Here is a 21,017-nt window from a genome sequence, read left to right as displayed (position 1 = left end):
CGAGCTAGCAGCAGGTGGACAACACAGAACTGATCAATCACTACACCTGTCGTCTCCTCTGAGGTGAACAGCCAACAACAACCTTGACTCGTTGTGCGGCCACCTCAAAGAAATCAGTGTATGACAACCAGTGAACGAGCTAACTAGCAGGTGAGCACAGACAGGTAGCTGCTAATCAGTGCTAACATGTGACCACTTCAGACACATGAAAGAGCTGAAGTAAAGAGATGTTAATGCACTGATCCTCTCATGTATCAGTTCATTCAGTTCAGTTAGAGGGAAGAGAAAAGTTTGCAGTGTTTCAGATGAACGTTGGGCCGAGCAGGCGTCTGTGTCTTCTGTTAGAGTCTTTACATCACTGTGAGCATCCACAGCACCGTCAGCTAACGAGCTCCATCCCCGCCTGCAGTCATGTCCCTGTAACGTTCAGCAGAGAGCCGCTCCATCTCCCCTCACACTGGACCCCTCTGAGGACAGCCAGTTTTTCCATCTCCCACTACTGTGTGAACTTTTAATGCGATTACCGGCCACATAGGCTGACATGAGTCCAGGCCACGGCGTCCGTTTTCCCAACTCCAACATAAGAGCTTTGGATGGATGGTGGGCAAATACCCCTGCACAACCCTCCTGGCGATCACTGCAGCCTCCTCCTCTGGTCACCCTCTCATTTCCACAGGGTCACTAATCTAATATTAAAGGGCTGTGACAGTAATGAGCGCTGCGGATGTGTGGTCCCAGGCTGCAGGATTAAATGAGCGCACTTACAATACCAGTAAACTCAGGCCAATCTCTGCAATATTTAGCCGGACGTTGAGCTGCAGTGCCTGAGCCTCCAGTCATGTTAGCTTAACACCAAACGCCAGTCAAGAGCAAGGGGGTGGGGAAGCGTGTGTGTGTGTGTGTGTGTGTGTGTGTGTGTGTGTGTGTGTGTGTGTGTGAGTGAGTGTGTGTGAGTGTGTGTGATGCTCCATTAGAAGCTCAGGCTTGAACGGAGGCCAAACATTTGAATGGGTCACACACTTCGCTCAGCAGTGAAACACGTCTTTTATTCCAACGTCCTCGGGCGGTTTGAGTCCATTCACCGAGCGCTGTTTAAGATTTCTAAACTCTGGAGTTCAGTAAGCAGAGACTCGCTCAGTCCACATGCAGGTGCAGCAGACTGCAGCATTCTGAAGCCTCTAATGCATGAACAGCTACTCTCTATTGTTTAATCCGGTCTCTTTGTGCAGGCCACATTGCTCCTATAAAACAATTGGATTTGCGTCTCATCCCCCTCCACACTCTGATGCCTTTTCTTTTCATTCCTTACACTCTCTTTGGATCTCTGCACATGAGGCCGAGAATATGAGACCAATTAAAACCCGGAGCGCGTCCATCGTCTCTCCTGGCAGCCGCCCTGCTAACACGTTGCACATTCTTTGCTCCAGTAAGCCTCACGCTCTCCGCCCCATTTCCTAAAACCACATAAGACAAACGGGGACTGGTGGCTCGGGCGGGGTGCGTGCCAGAATCAGACGTGCAACAACAAAGACAAAGGAGATCACAGGGGGATCAGGGGGGGATTCCCCGGAGAGCAGAGGGGAGGATGAAGCTGCTCTGAGGTAAATCTGCTGTGAAATCTCCCCGTGCAGAAAGTGCGGAGGACGACGCCGTCTGCTCGGCCCTGACGTGACAAGATCGAGGTCGCTTTATACCCGGGTGCATGACCCCTGAGTGAGTCCAGGGAGAGAGGTGCCGGGGGCGATGCAGGGCTTCGTTAAAACCAGGGGTCACTCATTAGGGGCGGGGGGCCCTTCTAAATGTCTTAAGGAGAGGAGGGGGGGCTTCAAAGCGATTATGGTCAGACATGGTTATCATGTCAACCAGGGTCAGAAGTTAAAGGATCCCTGGTGACTGCCGGCATGTCCCGGGATGGTGCCCCCCTTTTTCCCCGTGTGAGGCATCAGTGGAAGTCCAGAGGGATTTATTTTATTTTTCATTAATGCAGCCGCTCAGATCCTGCGAGCCGTATGCTGCTGAAACAACCTCCTCTGATTCTCAGCGTGCAGGGTTAGGAACGATACAGTTAAATATAAGACATGAAAAAATACTGAAAAGATGAAGCTCAAATAAATAAATATGATTCGGTCTTTATATTTCATGAACGTACAAACAAGTGTAACAAGACACCAAACACAGATTCAGCTCATCAACATGTTTTAAAGCCGTCTCAAACTAAATGAACTCTGATGGATTCACTGAACACATTTTAATGTCTCACATGTTCAGCAGATCAAAAAGAAATAAACTTCATCAGATTCATTCGTTGCAGCATTTCTGCTTCGTGTCTCAGAAAAAAACACTAACAATCTTCTTTCATCAGCATCATCATTCATGAAACATTACTGTGCTGAAATTCGACTTTGCAATCAGTTACTAATCGTGTTCTGCATATTAACCAGATACAGGCGTTATTATTTAATGATAAAGCAGTGTTAGTTCATCCAGATATCCTGCATGTAGTCTGCAGACGTCATGAAGTTTAAATCTGGTTTGAAGCAATCGAACTAAATTCATGTTCTTTAATTTGTTCTCAGTGAGTTTCTCGTAACGTCCAGCAGCTTTAAAACACGTGACTCTTTTTCATATCAGATGACTTCCTTGCGAGACTTCCTGCGAGCTTTACAGCCAAAGCAGCAATGTGGTGAAAACATGTCACTTCCTCCACAGCTGCGTCCGAGCTGCACGTCTCTGCAGCCACGTGAAGTTTACGCTGTGGATTTCTACACTCGCTGCTCTTGAACGTCCATGATGGAGGTCTGAAACATGAACCTTTAAGATATTTCTCAGCGGACAGGATCTGAAGAAACCTTTCCACCCTGAATGACTTCATTCAGAGTCTGCGCAGGTTTTATGTGTTTGTTTTTACTCACTTTTCATCCTGTCAGCCGACCCGCTCCCCCCGACTCCTCGTCTGTCTCTGACTGTTTTTGTCTCTTTGAGATGAAACTTTGATGCACTTATGGAACGCAGCGCGCTCCCTGTGCAGGGAGTCTGAGAGGGCCACACACACCCAAACACACACACCTCGAATGCCCTCCACCCAGCAGCTGTGTCCCACTGTTTGCTTTAAAGGAAGCCTCCACACACACACACACACACACACACACACCCGGCGGGACCTGGCTGTGTGTTTGCTGCTGCTGGCTTTGATTGTGTTTTGTGCGGCCGTCCTGCAGCCGTCCCGGGCCTCTGCAGGTTCAGGGGGTGGAGGGGGGGGTGTGTTGGTGGTGCTGACAGCACCTCCTCCAGGTATTCCACATCATGTGTCATCTTCATCTCTCATGCTTCTCTTTTCTCTGCTCTCTGCGACATGAAATCAGCCCGACCCTCCCAAACAAGATTTCACACACAAGTGTAACATTCAAATCAAACACGCAGGACCGAAGTGCTGCGAGACCTCGTGCTCAGTTCTCCTACACACTCTGCACTACGACCACCTGCATTTAACACAGAACATTCATTCACAGGTGTGTGTGCCTCAGGTAGTTTTTCACATAACGTTTTCTGGTTTTAACTCGGTGACACAGAGCGAGAGGGGCACATTCCCAAACCCTTGAAATCTGACTGGATGTTTTTTACATCATCTGATTTCAAAATAAATGTCACAGTAACGAATATTTAAGTATTAATACTAGAAACACTCACAGGTAAAAACTTGATTTATGTAACGGAGCATCATAAAATAATTCAACCCAAAGAACCATTTCACAAGATATATAAATGTTTTATGTCATACATAAAAAATATATTTAATATTATTATTTAATTTTAAATATGAATGTTTGTGAAGCTCAAGGACGAATACATTTTCATTTCACTGAAACATCATAATTTCTGTGTTCGTCTTATTTTGTAAGAAGTAATTTAAATATGAAGAAATAAATGTATTAAAGGAAAAACTGTCTGACATGTGGAGACGCAGAAGAACACAGGACAGTAAAGAAGACGCAGCTCCAACCTGTTCTGAAATTTGTTTCCTCCTTCATATGAAACTTTTACATCGGTGTTCAGTGTGTCTGAAGCGTCCTGGTTCTGTGAGGCAATGAGCGCGCAGTCAGGAGGAGTGTTTGGAGGCCTGAGCCGAGCAGACGTGCAGCTCTCTGCCCACACTGCGCTCCTGTTTGTGGGCTTGTGTTCGGGGGGACGCCCTGAGGGCAGAGAACCTGGAACATTAAGCCGTGCCATGGCTGCTCAGCTCCGCTCTGAGCCCTGAGCCGCTCTGGCAGATTGCCTGGGGTGGAGGTGGCAGCGGGGGGGCACAGGTTTGGAGAAAGGCCCCTCAGCTCGCTCCTGTTCACTCCTCTGGGACACACAGCCCCACCTTCCTGCCCAGGATGGAGGAAGTGTTTTTGTCACTTTACTTTGGAGACACAGACGGGAAGCTGGCCTCTGTGTCGTCCAGAACACAGAGCAGCAAGAGTTAAACTTTTCAGAAGATTGGCTGGACTGTGTTTCTGATGCAGACAGAAAAAAGATCTTCTAAAGGAAGTGACATCAGAGCTGCATGGTCGCTGCAAAGTGGAGCCGAATGAGGGAGCAGTTATAAACGAATGATCGGAGGTAATGAGCCACTAACGGACTGTCCGTCTGACAAAGTTTTTACACTCAGTCACATTCTACTATCATTTGATTTACATGTTAGCGCTGATTGGCATCTATCTGTGTCTGTGCTACCTGCTTGTTAGCTCGTTCAGTATAGGTCATACAGTGAGTTCTTTGTGGCGGCCCGTGCGGGGAGTCAGGGCTGGCATTGGCAGAGACGACTGCAGGCTGAAGTGATGAGAGGACCTGTTATGTCTCCACGTATCATTTATCCACGTACAACATTAACTGTGTAGCTTTGATAGCATTTGCTAACCCTTAGCTCCTCTACAGCTGCACAATACGGTCCCTAAAGGCAGCTGACAAACAAAAGGGTGAAGTCAAGATGGCTACCTGTTTTTAGTCTTTGGGTGAAACACAAAAAGAAACGTGCAGAAGTGAACTTGACTCCCCGACTTTAGCTCCTGTTCCTCTCAGCACCCACAGCTATTTGATGGAAAAGAGACAATTGTGGCTCTCTGCCCCGGCGGCTCAGCTGTCAGTCAAACACGTACATCAGCCCGCCCACTCAGCGGCTCGTAGGCTGAGGAGGCGAGCGGCATCGCTCACACTCGACGGAACGGAACGAACAGAGGAGGAAATGTTAGTGATCTCAGTTTGTCTTTGTCCCTCTTTCTTCCCCTCTTCTCTCTCTCTCTCTCTCTCTCTGTGTCTCTGTCTCTTTGTAGTGAGAGCAGCAGAAGCTGTGCAGTGAAGAGTCCTCGCCAGCCAACAAAGCTATTGAAGCCTTCCTCCCCTCCCTCCCCCTCTCTCTCCATCACTCTCTCTCTGTCTCCCTCTCTCCCTCTGTTCAGGCCTCGCTGTGTTTTTGGCAGTTACTACTGACCATCATGGACGTCACTGCCAATTTTTGTGAAAACTGGCACATATGGCAGCTGAAGTGCCATATGCCATACAGAATATTTTTTGGCCGTTTCCCCCATTTGTATAATCGCTGGATCCGGTATAAAAGTGGCTCATTATTAATTCATTCCTTCCCAGTTTTTTTCCTCCTTTTCGGGGCCCCTCGGTGTTTTTTCCCATTTTCCTTCATTTTTTTCCAGACCCATTTGATGTCCACGAGGACAGGAGCGACGAGTTAATTTAACGTGCAGCGTGGGGATTAAAGCACTGCTTCATTCAGAGCTAAACGTGGGGGTTAAGTCCTCCTTCATGCATTAGTGTTGTTTGTATTTGGCCCTAATGGAGACAAATGAGCTTTAAATGCTTCACATCAGAGCGACATCGCTTCGTCGTGACAACAAACAGGACTATAGTGGTTAAACGTCGGGAACAGTCCTGTTGTTAAACTTATGTACAGGTTGAGCCGCGCCTGGTGTTTGATCATATTTATATTTCTCTCCTGTCAGTAATCTGACAGCGTGTTAGTCCATCTCCTCTGTTGTCCAATCAGCACACTTGGGTTAACTTTATAATATAGTAGTTTAAAATCATAACCTGTATAAAAATGGACGTAGCTTCGTGATGTCACCCATTGGCTGTCGCCATGATGGATTTGGGGATTTTCTACACCATGTATGAAGGAGAGGGCGGAGCTAGAGAGCAGCGACAAGTAACAAACGCTTAGCTATCAAAGATAAATTAGCCTGTTGCTAATTCTTAGCTGGCTAATTAGCAAGTTAAAAACTGAACAAGCTAACAAGCCAGGTGTGGTTAGCACAGACATAGCTAGCTGCTAATCAGTGCTAACATATAAATAAAACAATACGTGTAAACACAGTGTGTCAGACGTGTTGGACGGTCTGTTTGTCCAATAAAGCGTACACACAGGTAGCAGCTCCCAGCTGTCACTCAAAGAGGCCCCGCCCCTAATGCTGCATCACTGTAAGCCTTAATATAAAGTAAACAGGTGAGCTGTATAAAGATTCTCCCCGTACAGTTGTCATGAAGAGAGAAATGAGCTGTAGAGACCCAAACTGTTTTTTGTACCAGGCTGTAAACATGTTTATTTCTGCTGTAAAGTTTAACATGGGGCTCTATGGGGACTGACTCACTGCTGGAGGCAGCCTCAAGTGGACACCAGAGGAACTGCAGGCTTTGCTCCTTTCTCAGATTCTTCGAGTCTCTTTTGTTTCCACCTGTTGGTCCAAAACGTGGGCAGAACTTTGTCATCATGTTTTCTTCGTTCCGCTCTTCTCTGGCTCTCTCTTCGCCCCGTCCTGTGTATTCCACTCGAGCCAAAGAAACCAAACACACATCACTTCCTGTGTGACAGAGGAGGATTTAAAAGCTAATTAAAGATGGATGAACTGGCTGAAGGTTGAGTCACTGTGCTGTTATATCACTGAGAGGACGGACTGTTATTTATAAAAACCCTCCTCTCACATTTCTCTTCTACTATCACAGGAATGGTCTCCCCATGTGTGTGTCCCTCTGTCTTTCTGTAACACACACACACACACACACACACACTTCCTCTTTGCTGTTGAGAGTCGCTGCTTCTCTCTTCCTTCTCCTCTTCTGCCCTCCTTTGGAAAGAGACTGAAAGATCTGCACTGACTCCCACCTCCTCAGTCCTGCCTCAGTGCTGCTGCTGCTCGTTCATCATCCAGTGTAACATCTTTAACTCTTCTTTGTCCCACTGACTGTGTTCACCACACATACACACTGATGATGTGACTAATCAGAAGACAGAGTTTATGAGTCCCAAATCCCTGTTCTCTGATTCACTAGAATATAAACAAGTAACAGTTTGCAGTGTTCCTGAGCTTCCGGGTTCGGATCTTGAGTCTTTCCAAATTACAGGATTTTTATTTAGCAGATGTTTTTTCAAGACTCTTATTTTGTGTGACATGGTTGGTCCCTCTACAGACTGAAACAAGAGACGGAGGGCTTCACCAGACGTCAAACAACGGTGGCACCAACATAAACCTTTGTTTACTCGGCGTGTGCTCAGCTGTTCAGGTTACCCCGATTCGTCCTCAACTTCCAACCACAGACCTCCTTTTCTCTGTTGACCTCAGGTAGCCTGAGAGCAGAGACCAAAGACGACGACCTGTCAGGTGTGCTCATTTTATTGAGGACCCTGAAGGATGATTGGCCAGCTCAGAGACCCGGGAACCAATCAGCAGCTAGACGATCAGGCTGTTAGCCCCTGAGCACCATTCCCCTACATGCAGCAGTTAATCATCTGTCCCCCTCTCACGCGCATCCTCTGACCTTTGGTGGGTCCATCACCTCAGGTTGAGAAACACTGGTTTACTCTGCAGGTGGTATTTTTGCTCTCTTAAATAGTTTGACTCTAAAAAACAAGAATGAAAAAGAAGTTTTATGACTGTGAAAGATTTTACTGCAGAGAGATTTGGTATAATGGTGAATGTCATACTGCACATCTTCTCTTTCCGTGGTGTCATTTTAAAGCAGAACTTCAGTTTGACAGCCTCCAGCCACAGCACATGAGGACGCATGCTAACGTGCAGTAGCTGTGTCCCACTTCAGGGGCTGCATCCTTCTAAGGACGTACTTGAAGGCCGATTGCGGCACAGCGGCGCGTCGGGGGCTGTCCCATTTTCCCGGGCCATGAAGGATCCATCGAGTGCATCCTTCGTGGCTCAACATATCCGGAGATTCATTGCACACCTATTTAAACAAGATGGCTGACTCTTAAAAAACGAGAAATACACTTTAAATGTCAAAGTTTTTGGTTTCAACTCAAGTGAAAAGGTCGAGATACAAATGTTCAAAAACAAACTTGAAACAAATTATCGTTAAAATAATCAGTTAAGTTACGTGACGTTTATTATGTTAGCTAGTTAGCCTGCTAGCTACCTGTTGCTAGACATCAGAAGCGGCTCTTCGTGACACAAGGCTGAGGGCGGGACCAGCTGGTGACGCCTGTGCAGACCAGCCTTAGCGTCTTCCGATGACTCATCCTCTGTAGCCTGCGTCCTTCGATGGCTGCAGCACCTGAACTGAGACACAGCTGGTGAAAGTAGTCCGGTGAGGCTTTCTGGCTAAACACTAGCATGCTAATGCTACAAGCTAGCAAGAAAGAGCAGAAGAGCTAGCAGGTCCCAGCATGGCTGATGCATATTCTACCTTCAGAGTAGTTGTAGGCTACCTGTGCAGGTACGTGTGTGTGTGTTTACATGTTTTAAATCATGACTGAATGTCCTCGATTTATTTAACATGAAACATTTAATGTTTTAAAATGAACACGTGCAATATGACCTCACAGCCCGTCACACTTAGACACCTGTGACGTTGTCACAGCATTTCATCGAAGGTCTCAGACAGAAAACATCCTGATTGTTGCTCACTGTTCACAACGATATCAGATCAATATTACAGATATCTGATGTTTATATGTGACTGCCACGTGTGAAAGAAGAAGCTTCACGTTTGTTGGCTCAAAGGCAGCTCAGTAATCTGAGGTCAGGACAGAGAGAGGTGATGAGGCTGGAACAAAGTGTCCTGTTCTCCTCTTATTTTATTTACGTGTACGCGTGTTTATGAGCATTAAAAAGAACATACTCGCCTCCACGTATCAAAGCGTTGGGAGATTTATTAAACAGCTTTGTAGGAAACAATATCTGTCAGCGTGTCCACGGATGAGGACGCTGATGTCTCTGTGAATAACTGTGTGTTTCCTGTGATGTGTTTACCATCGAAGATCAATGCATCAGTCTCCCGAGCTGCTCTTCCTCCTCCGAAGCTCCAAACACGCCTAATATTTGATGAGACGCAGTGACAGTGGAGGAGCTGTCAGCGTCTGTCTGCTGGAATCATTTTACAGAAGCTTTTGTTGTCGTTGTGGTGACGCGTTCACTGAAAGGACGGGGAATTACCACCTGATTATTCTGCATTAAAGGAAAAAGATTAAAGAGAAAGTTTAGTTCAGAAGTTTCTCAGGAAATATTGAAGAAGCCTGATGATCCATGATAAAAATCTGATCCTGTCAGAAAGCCTCTCTATAATGGATGCAGAGGAAGAGGACGCAGAATGATGACAGTGAATTAATGATGGTGTGGATATCCACCTGCTCTCCTCATGCACAATTTATTCAACAGGTGATTTAACATGATGAAAACTTCAGCTGCACACTTGATGCAGAAAATGATCAACAACTGTGCATGAAATAAATATTCATAATTTGAGTTGAGTGGTGTTTGTCCTGGTTGGACGTCTCCTGTCATTGCTGGTTCACACAGACGCAGGGATCTGTGGTCTGTCACTTTAAACTATGAAGCTCTGCAGCTCTGCAGCCTCTCCAACACTTTGCTCTGTCGTTACTTTTTGACTCTGCCGCAGAAAGATGATCTCTAAATCTCTGACACGAAGCCCTTTGGTCGGCTCAGCTGATTTAGCTAAGGTTAGCAGCCTCGGCTACATTTAAAATGCCAATTCTTAATGATAGCATGTTAGCACGGTCATGTTTTTAGTTAGCTTCCTAAATTAACCAATAAATACTAAATATCTAACTTTCTAGCATTCAAATGCTAAGCTTAGTAATCCCCTAATATTCTAAAGGTTTTATCTTTTAACTAATTGTTAGCGAGCTAAAATGCTACTCTCGACATGTTCAATATCCACCTGATAACATCCTGTCATTGTAGACATGTAGCATTGACATGCTAACATCCAGCTGTTAATGCTCACGTCTCAATAATATAAAGGTTAGAAAGAAAGCACACTATCACATTAACTGTGTGTTTACACGCTCGTGATCTTAATGTAACGCGGTGTCTGTAACCGTCAGCAGGCCTCTCCTCAGAGTCAGAGTCAGAGTCAGGTTTGTTGCCAGGTTTACACACACGAGGAATTTGTTTTGGTGATTTTGGTGCAGAACAAATAACACAGAACAGAATAAAAATAAGTAAAAGACTTCAACAGAATAAGATAAAAAATAGAAATAAGAATAAAAAATATAAAAGCAATACATAATACAAATAATACAAAATATGTACAACAGGTGTGATTAAAAACTGTACAGGTGTGCAGGATATTGAACAGTGCAAAGAGCTTACAGTATTAATGTAAAAATAGTGCAGCGTATAGACAATATAAGTCCAGTGTGCATTAATGTAACGCACAGATCCAATTACAGACTTAACACTCGCTAATTGTTAAGTGACTGAGGAGTCTACATGAAGGGTCAATAAAAATATAAACTTCATGTTAGCTAGCTAAAATGCTACAAAATCAATATTTACTTATTGATATTCAGTTTTGTAAACAAAGGCTACATTAACTTTTAATCTGTAGGCTAATGCTAAGTTTAGTTTGTAACATTACACTGTAATATTGTAAAGGTTGTTCAGATGGTAATGTCTTTAAATGTAATTAAATGTTAGCTTGTTAATATTTATATAAATATAAACATATTCAATATTCAGCAATGCTTAATATGCCTACTTAATAATAATAATAATAATACATTTTATTTATATAGTGCTTTTCATGGTTATCAAAATCACTTTACATTATTAAAAACACGCCGGGTTCGGTGCTTTAAATCAGAATGCTAACATTCAGAGAGTCATGCTAAAACATTTTAAATCTCACAATTATATTCTAAATGTTAATGTGCTGATGGTTTTGCTTAAAAGTTAGCTTGCTTAAATGCTAACTAAGAATTAAGGATTGGGGGCTCAATCCACGACGAAGTGATGATAAAGAAGAAGACACGAGTTTTTACTTTGATTCTTTTCTTTCTGTTCCCACGCTGAAGAAGGCCGTCTCGCCCCAAACAATTAAAGCATTAGTTGGAGTGCCGTCCTAGTCTCTCCTTTTTTAAATGCTAACATTAACTTGCTAATATTCAAATGGTATGGTGATGCTAAGGTTAGTGTGCAGCTCCGGCTGTGTTTTTAATCTAATGTAAGCTTTCTAAATAGCTAATCTATAAATGTTGAATGAAGTTTTATTATCCAGTTAATTCTACATTTACCAACATAAATACGCTTTAAATGGAAGCATGCTACAATTAGCATCCAGCTAAGGTTAAGGCTAAGGCCTACTGAAAGACTCGGTGCTCAGTGTGACGATGCTTTTATCTTGTGTCAGTATCTGAGAGACTTTCTAAACTCTTCATGTACGACGCTTATCATCCTGACCTGTGACTGTGCTGTTCATCCTGAACATCTACGTTACATGTGTCAGTGAGCAGCTCTCAGTGTGTCCGTGTTTCCTGTTCTTATCGCTCACTGCACATTTAGACACAATGAAGTGAGTGTTGTTCAGGAAACAGTACAGCTGTCAGGAGCTCCAGATGATTCACACACACACACACACACACACACACACACACACACACACACACACACACTGCTGACACACTGAGAGTCTTGAAATACACACACACGCACACACACACACACACACACACACCCAGCATCATCACACACTCCCTCTCACTCTGTGAGCACACTCTCATACACACCTCTCTTCTCTCTTCTCCTCTTTCTCGAGCTTTCAGTACAACTTATTTTCCTCCTCATTCAAATCTAATTAATTGTTTCATTTTTAATGTTTGAACACAAAAAGCAGAAATCAGACACGAAACTAAAAAATGATTTTACTGTAATTTCACAAATAAGATTTTTCTCTTAAAGATTTATTTCACAGTTTTTGTCTTTGTGGAAAAAAATGACATTAAAGTTCTTAATTTAAAGTTCTTATTTAAAGTTCTTATTTAAAGTTCTTAATTTAAAGTTCTTATTTAAAGTTCTTATTTAAAGTTCTTAATTTAAAGTTCTTTATTTAAAGTTCTTATTTAAAGTTCTTAATTTAAAGTTCTTTATTTAAAGTTCTTAATTTAAAGTTCTTATTTAAAGTTCTTAATTTAAAGTTCTTTATTTAAAGTTCTTATTTAAAGTTCTTTATTTAAAGTTCTTAATTTAAAGTTCTTATTTAAAGTTGTTTATTTAAAGTTCTTAATTTAAAGTTCTTATTTAAAGTTCTTAATTTAAAGTTCTTTATTTAAAGTTCTTATTTAAAGTTCTTTATTTAAAGTTCTTAATTTAAAGTTCTTATTTAAAGTTCTTTATTTTAAAGGGCTCAGGAGCAAATATGCATCTCCTTCTCATTTCATTGATTTTGTAAAGACGTCTCTCCACACACGCACACACACACGCACACGCACACACACACACACACACACACACACACACATTTTTTAACGATGATAATTATCTCACTAAATTAATGAAACCCTCCAGAACAAATACGAGTGTACGAGTGTTTCTCGAACGCTCTCAGGAAGCGTCCGCTCTTGGCACGCTGTGACTTTTTATTATTCGTGTGTGCGCTCTGAGCGTGTTTGTGTGACTACATTTAAAATGTTTGGTGAGTCTGTGTCGGGATGCTTCATCTGATCTGTACCTCATCTTAAGTTCACCTGTAACATGCTGCCACCTCGCTGCACCTGCAACATTTATATGCATCTCTGTCTGAGACTGCGTCTCCACATGAAAGGTAACACAGGAAGCAAACACAGCGAGGTGTGTCAAATCAAAGTGAATCCAAAAATTCATTTGAAATATTTGATCTGATTTTGTGTTTTTTCCGCGTCCTCACGTTTGTGTCACGTTTGTGTCAGGGGTCATCGTCCAGCAGAGAGACTCGTCTGCTTGTCTTCCTGCTCAGGCTGAAAGTTTGGACCGCTGAGTGAAAGACCGACCGACAGCATCATGCTGCACGAGGAAAAATCACCAGCTGTGTTTGAACAGCAGAAAACAAAATGCTCCTTCCCCCTGAGACAGGTCACGTTCTGCATCCACGTGACCTTTGACCTCCCTGCTCATTTGATCCTGAAACACACTATTATCTTTTGGTGCTCCATTTGTCCAGTAAAAATAAGAAACATGAGGCTGCTCTTGTTCTGCTACATGCAGCGTCTTTGTGTTTGAAATGCAGAAATATGGTAAAAATAGTTCCATCCATCCGTCCGTCCGTCCATCCGTCCGTCCGTCCATCCGTCCGTCCGTCCATCCGTCCGTCCATCCATCCGTCCGTCCATCCATCCATCCCTGTTCTTTTGAATATAATAATTGATAAATATTATTTTACAGTCATTTATTCTGATTGATTTTTAAAGTTCATTTGTCAGAACAGATTTTAAACTGTTCAGGAATAAAATTCAGCTGGACCTGCAGGAACGTGAGCATGAATATTTATCAGCTTTGAGCAGACGACAGGATATTAATGGTGTTATTATTTTTTCTTTTTATATTGATATGAAAAAACTTTGCCCACAGTTTCAGTATCTCCTTTTAAATGTTGACACCATTAAAGTCCGTCAGTCTTCTGTCTGTACATTGTTTTTATTAAACTCAAACTTCGCTCAGTTTCTATTCGAGGTTTAAAATGTTCCAGTTTCACATTCTGTGAATAACTGCTGACAGCGTCTTTGTTTCCCTGAGTCTAAAATCATGTGAGTGAAAAACAGATGAATGATATTTAAAGTTAAATGCTAAAAATACATTTAATTAAGGAAAGTGTGAAGAATTATAAATAACGTCTTTTAACTATTGTCAGTGTGCAGGAATGCCTCCTTGAAGTGAGCACCTGCAGCTCTCCCTCTCCTCTCCATCACAGTCATCCATCACTGTGTGCAGATTATACACTGGCGCCCCCTAAATGAGCCTGAGCACACTGCACACAGCCGCGGAGCTCTGCACCGACACTACCCAGGATGAAAGCTGCTCAGGCCGGGTGTAAACCGGGCTGCACGGCGGGAGGAGCTCACGGTGCCCCGGTGCTGAGTCCAAACAGAGCTTCAGATGCGGGTTACGGCCTCTAAGGAAGTCTGTAAATACCGCCTGAGTGTCACATGACGTGAGGAGGGGGGGTCAAAGCTGCAGGACAAATAATGCTAATGATAATACCATAATTAATTAATAATAAATAATTAGTATAATAAAAAGCTGAAACATGTTTCTGTTCTGACTGTTTTGTTTTTACATTTGACTCATTAAACGTCACTTTATTGTGATACCAGCAACAAGCAACAACTATTGTGATGAGAATTATAATAATAATGGGAGGGGGGATTGGGGGGGGGTCTTTATCCCTGAGCTCGTCCATAAATCGCACGCAGTGACAGTCGGCCAGTGAAGAGTTAAAGGGAGGAGACGCAGAGTGACACGCCTCATTGGGTAGATTATGTGCCGCAAACAAAAAGTGTGTGTCGGTGTGTCAGTCAGCCAGAGCACCGGGCCCCATCTGCGCGCGCCTCTCTCTCTCTCTCTCTCTCTTTCTCTCTCTCTCCCTCTGTCCGCCTGTATCAGAGCTGCTCTCTCACACTGTCCGCGAGCCTCTGCAGCAGCACCGTCACTGTCACCGCACCGGGGGGGATGTACTGACACCACGGACCGGACCGGGAGCGCAGCACCTTCATCGCCACCTTCATCACCTCCATCTCCGTGTCCGCGCGCCCCTGCTGGCTCTCAGGGCTTTTTCAGGTTGAGCAGGCTGGTTTGGATCCGCAGCATCGCGCTCACTTCTCTTGTGGATTATTGTTCCTGCTCATCGACAGAAAGGTAGGTCTGTTCTGCAGAGCTGTGTGTGTGTGTGTGTGTGTGTGTGTGTGTGTGTGTGTGTGTGTGTGTGTGTGTGTGTGTGTGTGTGTGTTTGAGAGTTTAGGACGGGCTCTGGGTTGTTTTTACGCGGCACATGCGGGCACACATCCTGCACGCGCTGAGAGAAAGGGAAACTCGCTCGCAGATGTTTCAGCACCGCGGACAGACCCGCAGTCCAGCCCCCGCGCTGATTTAGGACAGTGCTGAGCCTGGCACGGCTTTAGCAGATGGGTTAGACACCCCCATCTCTGCTCACCCCAAACCCCTCCCGCAGCGGGTCTGAATGGGGGGTTTGCAGCTTTCCTCCAGTTTATGGATGTGCAAACATTCCGCGCGTTATCCCTCTCCTCCTACTGGAGCCTGTCTCTCACATTATTCTGTGTGTTTATTCTCCCTGACGGAGAGACTGTTTCTGCTCCCCTCAGAAGGTTCTGTACGGTACCGGAAACTCGCAGCGCACTTCGGAAGCCTCTCCGGTGCACCGGGCACACACATAAAAACCTCTCATGAAACCCGCGGGATTTAATACATTTATATGAAATATATTATTAACCACATTTTATCCTCGTTTATTGAATAAATCAAAAACGGAATCAGAGCCGGAGGACAGACTCTCGCTCTCTCTGCGCGTGCAGGCACAAAACAGCAGCGGGTAGGTGATGGACGGACCAGCTCGGATCGTTACTGCAGCTGTTTCTCAGTGAGATCATTACGCGCTGAGATTTCAGCTCAGAAGCAAACACACTTTGTGTCCAGCTGTGGAAGTTTGATTTGATTTCATTAATAGATGATTGTTTCTGTGCGCGCGCGCTGTGTGCAGCTGTGATTTATTATAAACTGTTAAGAAGAAAATTAAACGTCTAAATAAAACCAAAAAATGGGCTAAATTACACAGAAAACTCTTTAGGCCCAAAAAACAACATTTAACACTTTCAATAATATTTAATGTTTAATATAAAAATATCCTGTGCACAATAATCTGCCCACAGACAGCAATATGAGTTCATCTCAAATGGATTACTTTTTATGAAATATCTGGTGTTGTTAGGATCAGAGCTGACGGCGTTGTTTTATTTTTTTCTATTTCTTTATTATTCTATTTGTCTTATTTTATTGGACTGCCCATGCGCGTAATTTACGGCTGATAAAGAGTGAAGCAGGTTATATTAAAAAGAGCAGAGAGGAGCAGAGAGGAGCAGAGGGAGTGCTCCGCCGTCTAAACACACATCGAGAGGTTAGAAACGGGAGGAAAGAAATAATTAAGTGCTCGTGCTGCTTTAATTACAGTCTCAGAGGGGCCCGTGCTGGATTATGGTAATGAGGAGACATACGCTGCCGCTTGTAGAAGGAGAGAAAGGTTGGCTGACATGAAATCACTGACTCTGACAGACCACCTTAAACATGTTGGACACGCGCTCTGCAGCGGACACGCACGGCCCGCACGGCTCCTGCTGAGAGGCTTTGATTTTTTAAACACGATGTTACGCACATAAACGTGTCACAGAAAACACAGGACCGCTCAGTGTTACAGACAATTATTTATAGAATATATTATGACAAAAAAAATGCTCTATAACACAGCTGTAAATCTGTCACGAGACACTGTTGTTGACATTTTTGTATTTTTCCGTTTTGAGTGCGGCCGATTTAAAAAACACAGCAACGGGAGCCCGCAGAGGCCTGCTAATGCTAATATTATAATAATATGAATACTAATGCTAATACTCTTAATTATAATTAAAACAGACAGACAGCGACTGTTGCTCTAAAATAAACCTTTATTCAAAAATGATTCAGGTACAAATAACAGGCCTAACATAATATTTATACTTATAACAATAATAATAACAATAATTATTATTATTATTATTGTTATTATTATCATGGTGTGATTTGTGTTGCTTTAATGACATTTGCTGTTTTTTTATTTTCGCTATATTTTCTAATTGTTGTATAATTGACAACATGTGACGCGTCATCATCAGGACGCTGAAGGTGGTGCCGTCATGAACTTATTACGAGCTTTGAATTAATTAGAGAGCTGGCCAAAAACCCAGGAAGGGCCCCGCACGCGCCCTGACAGCTGTTTGTCCGGTCTGTCGAGGAGGAGATTTATTTCCTGTCAGCTGGAACTAAAACAAAAAACACCTCACAGGTTTATATTTAAATGCATTCATTATTTCTGATGATAAAAAAAATAGAAGAAATAAAAAAATGTGTCCAAATTTAATTTCTGTAAAAATCGTTGTTTTGGTGTTTTTATTTTTTCGACCACCTGACCTCTGACGTTTCCGGTCTCCTTCTTCCGTCTCGCAGGTGACATGGAGGAGTCCAGCTCTCAGAAGTTGGTGTGGGATGGGGACGCCAAAGCGGTGCAGCAGTGTCTCACAGACATCTTCACGAGCGTGTACACGACGTGTGACATCCCGGAGAACGCCATCTTTGGGCCCTGCGTGCTGAGCCACACGTCCCTGTACGACAGCATCGCCTTCATCGCGCTCAAGTCCACCGACAAGCGCACAGCTCCGTACATCTTCAGGGTCAGTGTGGACACAGTTACTTCTACATGCATCTGTAAATAAAGACACTATTATCGATTTTTGTAAAGTCATACAAACTGTAGCAGTTAGCATCTCATCGGGCCCGTTTCATGTCTGCTCTTCTCTCCGGATGTGGCTGATCTATTCTAACAGTTGGAACAGAAACACGTGAACAATCAGCTAAAATGTTTAAACGTTCCCATGTATGAGAAATGCTACAAAAACACCATGTCGGTAAATCTCTGCATTCCTGTTTAAATGAACGATGCAAACAATCCAAAGTCACTCAGTGAACGCATCATCTTATTTATTATTCTGCAGTAGGGGAGGAGTCAGCTCTGCAGTTTGGGACAATTTAATATTTATAACAGAAATTTGCTTCCAGTTGTGAGCTAGAGAGCTGTTGGTCACGTGGCCTTGTTAAAAGATGTTGACAAAGAGATCAATGGCATTAAATCCATATTTTCATTTCTTTCTATTTAAAAAATAACATTTAACAGCACATGTGCCTGAAAAGGAGCCGCTGCACTGCAGTAATAACTCACCCTTTGTGTCTGTGTGTTGTACAGGTGGACACGTCAGCGGCCAACAGCACCTCGGAGGGCCTGATGTGGCTGCGGCTGGTCCAGTCGGCTCGGGACAAAGAGGAGCAGAATCTGGAGGCCTACGTGAAGAACGGTCAGCTCTTCTACCGCTCGCTGAGACGCATCGAGAAGGACGAGGAGCTGCTGGTGTGGTACGGAAAAGACCTCATCGACCTGCTGCTGCTCAGCGCCAGCCGAGCGCCCGCCAAGAGCAAAGGTGAGGCTCACATCAGATCCCCGTTTCAGCCGCTTGTAGAAAAACTGTCTTTTATTTTACTTCACAATCACAGAAACATTTGCTCTGCAGTTTGTTTTCAGAAAGCATTCGTGCATCAGAACATTTGGGATAAAGTCTCTTGCATTGTCGAATATCGAAGTGTAACGGCGATGCAACGACAAACTTACAAACTTTGTGACCATCAGAATGAAAATGTGAAAAATGCAAAGCAAATAATTCTTGCAGTACAATGATGCAGCACTCTGAACAAATAACAATGGATTGATTTATCGATTAACCAAGAACACTTTGGGCTGGTATCTGTTGGTCAGGACTCATTTCTGTCGCTCTTCTTCGCAGGTTCGTCTCACCACTCGTGTCCAGACTGCAGCCAGCGGTTCCAGTTTGAGTTCCCGTTCTTGGCCCACCTCCGGTTCCGTTGCACCAAAAGACTGCAGAGCATCACGGGGGCCGACGAGGAGCAGAGCAAAGAGAGCAGCCCAGAGCGACCGAACACCACCCCGACTAGGAGCAGCCCAAAGCTGGGCCGATCTGAGGGCTTCAGCAGCCCCCAGGATGGAAACAAACCCTCCACAGACTTTCACAACCTGGCCCGGGACCTGGAGAACAACCGGACCAGCCCGCCCAGCGACAAGGAGGCTGAGATTTGCAGTGAGAGCTCGGGAAAGAGGAAGTTCTCCGAGATCGAGGACAGGGAGTGCCGAGGGCCGAGCCTTCCTCAGTCTAAATCTAAAGACGAGCTGGCCACGTCTGCACAGAACTACAGAGGAGCGTACGGCCTGGAGGAGAACCACCGCTCCTTCTCCCCGCCTGGCTCCACACCGCTCGGCGAGGGCAAACGCAGCGCCTTCACTGAGGTCAAGAAGTCACCCCAGAACCTCAAGCACCACGGTGGCAACAAGAACCTCCAGAGTGCCAACTCTGAGAACAAAGATGGCGGCCGTCCCAGCAGCAACCCATCAGAGAAGCACCTGAACATCAGGCAGGTGCTGTCGGAGACTCAGCCCCCCCAGACCTCGCCAATGGGCAGCGCCTTCACCTCGGTCAGCCAGCAGGGCGGAGGCAGTGAGAGGAAGAGCGCCTTCAGCCAGCCGTCTCGCTCCTCCTTCTCCCAGATCTCTCCACTGGTGATGCCACCCAAGCTGCTGGACTGCCACCCGGCGGTGGGCGACACCATCTCCTCCAGCAGACTGTACCAGGCCGACCACCTCGCTGCCAAGCTACAGGGTGCAGAACTGGGCGCCAACTGCCCCGTGCCGGGCGGCATGGCCAAGCAGAACCCCTTCGTCTACGCCACCGCCTTCTGGCCCAAGAACTCGGGGCCGATCCAGCTGCAGATGCCGTCGGCGCTCACGCTCCTGCCGCCCTCCTTCACCTCGCTCTGCCTGCCGGCGCAGAACTGGTGCGCTAAGTGCAACGCCTCCTTCCGCATGACCTCAGACTTGGTTTACCACATGCGCTCCCACCACAAAAAGGAGTACGCCATGGAGCCTCTGGTCAAACGGCGGCGCGAGGAGAAACTCAAGTGCCCCATTTGCAACGAGTCGTTCCGGGAGCGGCATCACCTGTCACGTCACATGACCTCCCACAACTGACTCTTACAGACTCACATGGTAGGGACTATTTTTTAACGAGGAGGGATCGTGACCGGCCTGGATTTAAGCGGCCTGACGAGATAAAGACACTTCAAACACTTCAACATCCTTTGCACTTGTTTTCACTTTGGACTCTTCTGATTCCTTTTGGTCTGTTTACTTTTGTCCCTGTAAAACGTCGTGTTCTGGGTGTATGCAAACGCGTTTTGAAATTGAATCTATTTATGAGGCACTTACAGTTTGAGAATAAGGGAAGATTTAAATATGTGTAAATGTACAGTAAGTTGTATTTTATATCCCATAAATGCAAATATAGAAGAAATACAAATGTAGTCAGACGCCATGGTTTACAGCGCAGCAGGTTTTCATGTGTACGACGGATAAGGACTCAAACTAAATTATGTCCGACTATATTTCAGAGTGCATGTAATATGAAATGATATTGATTTAAGATGCAGTCTATACATTACAGTGTAAATAATTTGTTTGATTTGAAATACAAAGTGTAATATTTTGTGTCAGTGGGGAATAGTTTCAGTGTTTCTTCCTTTTGCGGAAATTTACTACTTGATAGTTTATCTAATCATGTTGAATGCATTGACAATAAAATAGCTTTATTTTCACCTCCGGCCTTCCTGCATGCGTCTTCTTACTGCAACATTAAATATGATTATCATACCACATCTGCTCTTCATTTTGCATCCACACGACAAACATCTGATTTTTATTCATATGAAATGTTATTTTAATTTTTTTAATTTAAACAAATAAAAACATTTGATATAGTTCACATGTATAACTCAGTCAAATACCAAAACCACACAGTTTACACAATCCAAATAAATATTTATACAATTTTAAAGATCAATATTCTTTAAAGTGCATTTATGTTTAAC

General features: G+C 44.4%; 1 protein-coding gene across 2 annotated transcripts; it reads left to right on the top strand.

Annotated features, from left to right (window-relative positions):
• The first annotated feature begins 14,905 nt into the window (after positions 1-14,905).
• Positions 14,906-20,744, top strand: prdm8b (PR domain containing 8b). Of its 2 annotated transcripts, none has more exons than XM_069683035.1 (4): positions 14,906-15,125; positions 17,481-17,704; positions 18,274-18,505; positions 18,866-20,744. In XM_069683035.1, the coding sequence occupies exons 2-4, from the start codon at positions 17,486-17,488 to the stop codon at positions 20,119-20,121; spliced, it is 1,707 nt and encodes a 568-aa protein (XP_069539136.1). In that variant the 5' UTR covers positions 14,906-15,125; positions 17,481-17,485; the 3' UTR covers positions 20,122-20,744. The 2 variants fall into 2 exon arrangements, with proteins under 2 accessions (XP_069539136.1, XP_069539137.1); XM_069683036.1 differs by lacking the exon at positions 14,906-15,125 and adding an exon at positions 17,245-17,319.
• The last annotated feature ends 273 nt before the right edge of the window (positions 20,745-21,017 follow it).

Source organism: Semicossyphus pulcher, unplaced genomic scaffold (assembly GCF_022749685.1).
Source record: "Semicossyphus pulcher isolate SPU_LCO1_2020_fin unplaced genomic scaffold, fSemPul1.0.p SCAF_6, whole genome shotgun sequence".
In the NCBI taxonomy this organism is placed as follows: Eukaryota; Metazoa; Chordata; class Actinopteri; order Labriformes; family Labridae; genus Semicossyphus; species Semicossyphus pulcher.
Note: the sequence above shows the minus strand (reverse complement) of the source record. Positions and strands in the feature narration are given on the sequence as shown.

Coding starts and splice junctions, on each gene's coding strand:
- prdm8b (XM_069683035.1), top strand. CDS start 17,486: ATGGAGGAGTCCAGCTCTCAGAAGTTGGTGTGGGATGGGGACGCCAAA. Junction 17,705..18,273: donor CAGCTCCGTACATCTTCAGG/GTCAGTGTGGAC, acceptor TGTGTTGTACAG/GTGGACACGTCAGCGGCCAA. Junction 18,506..18,865: donor AGCGCCCGCCAAGAGCAAAG/GTGAGGCTCACA, acceptor TCTTCTTCGCAG/GTTCGTCTCACCACTCGTGT.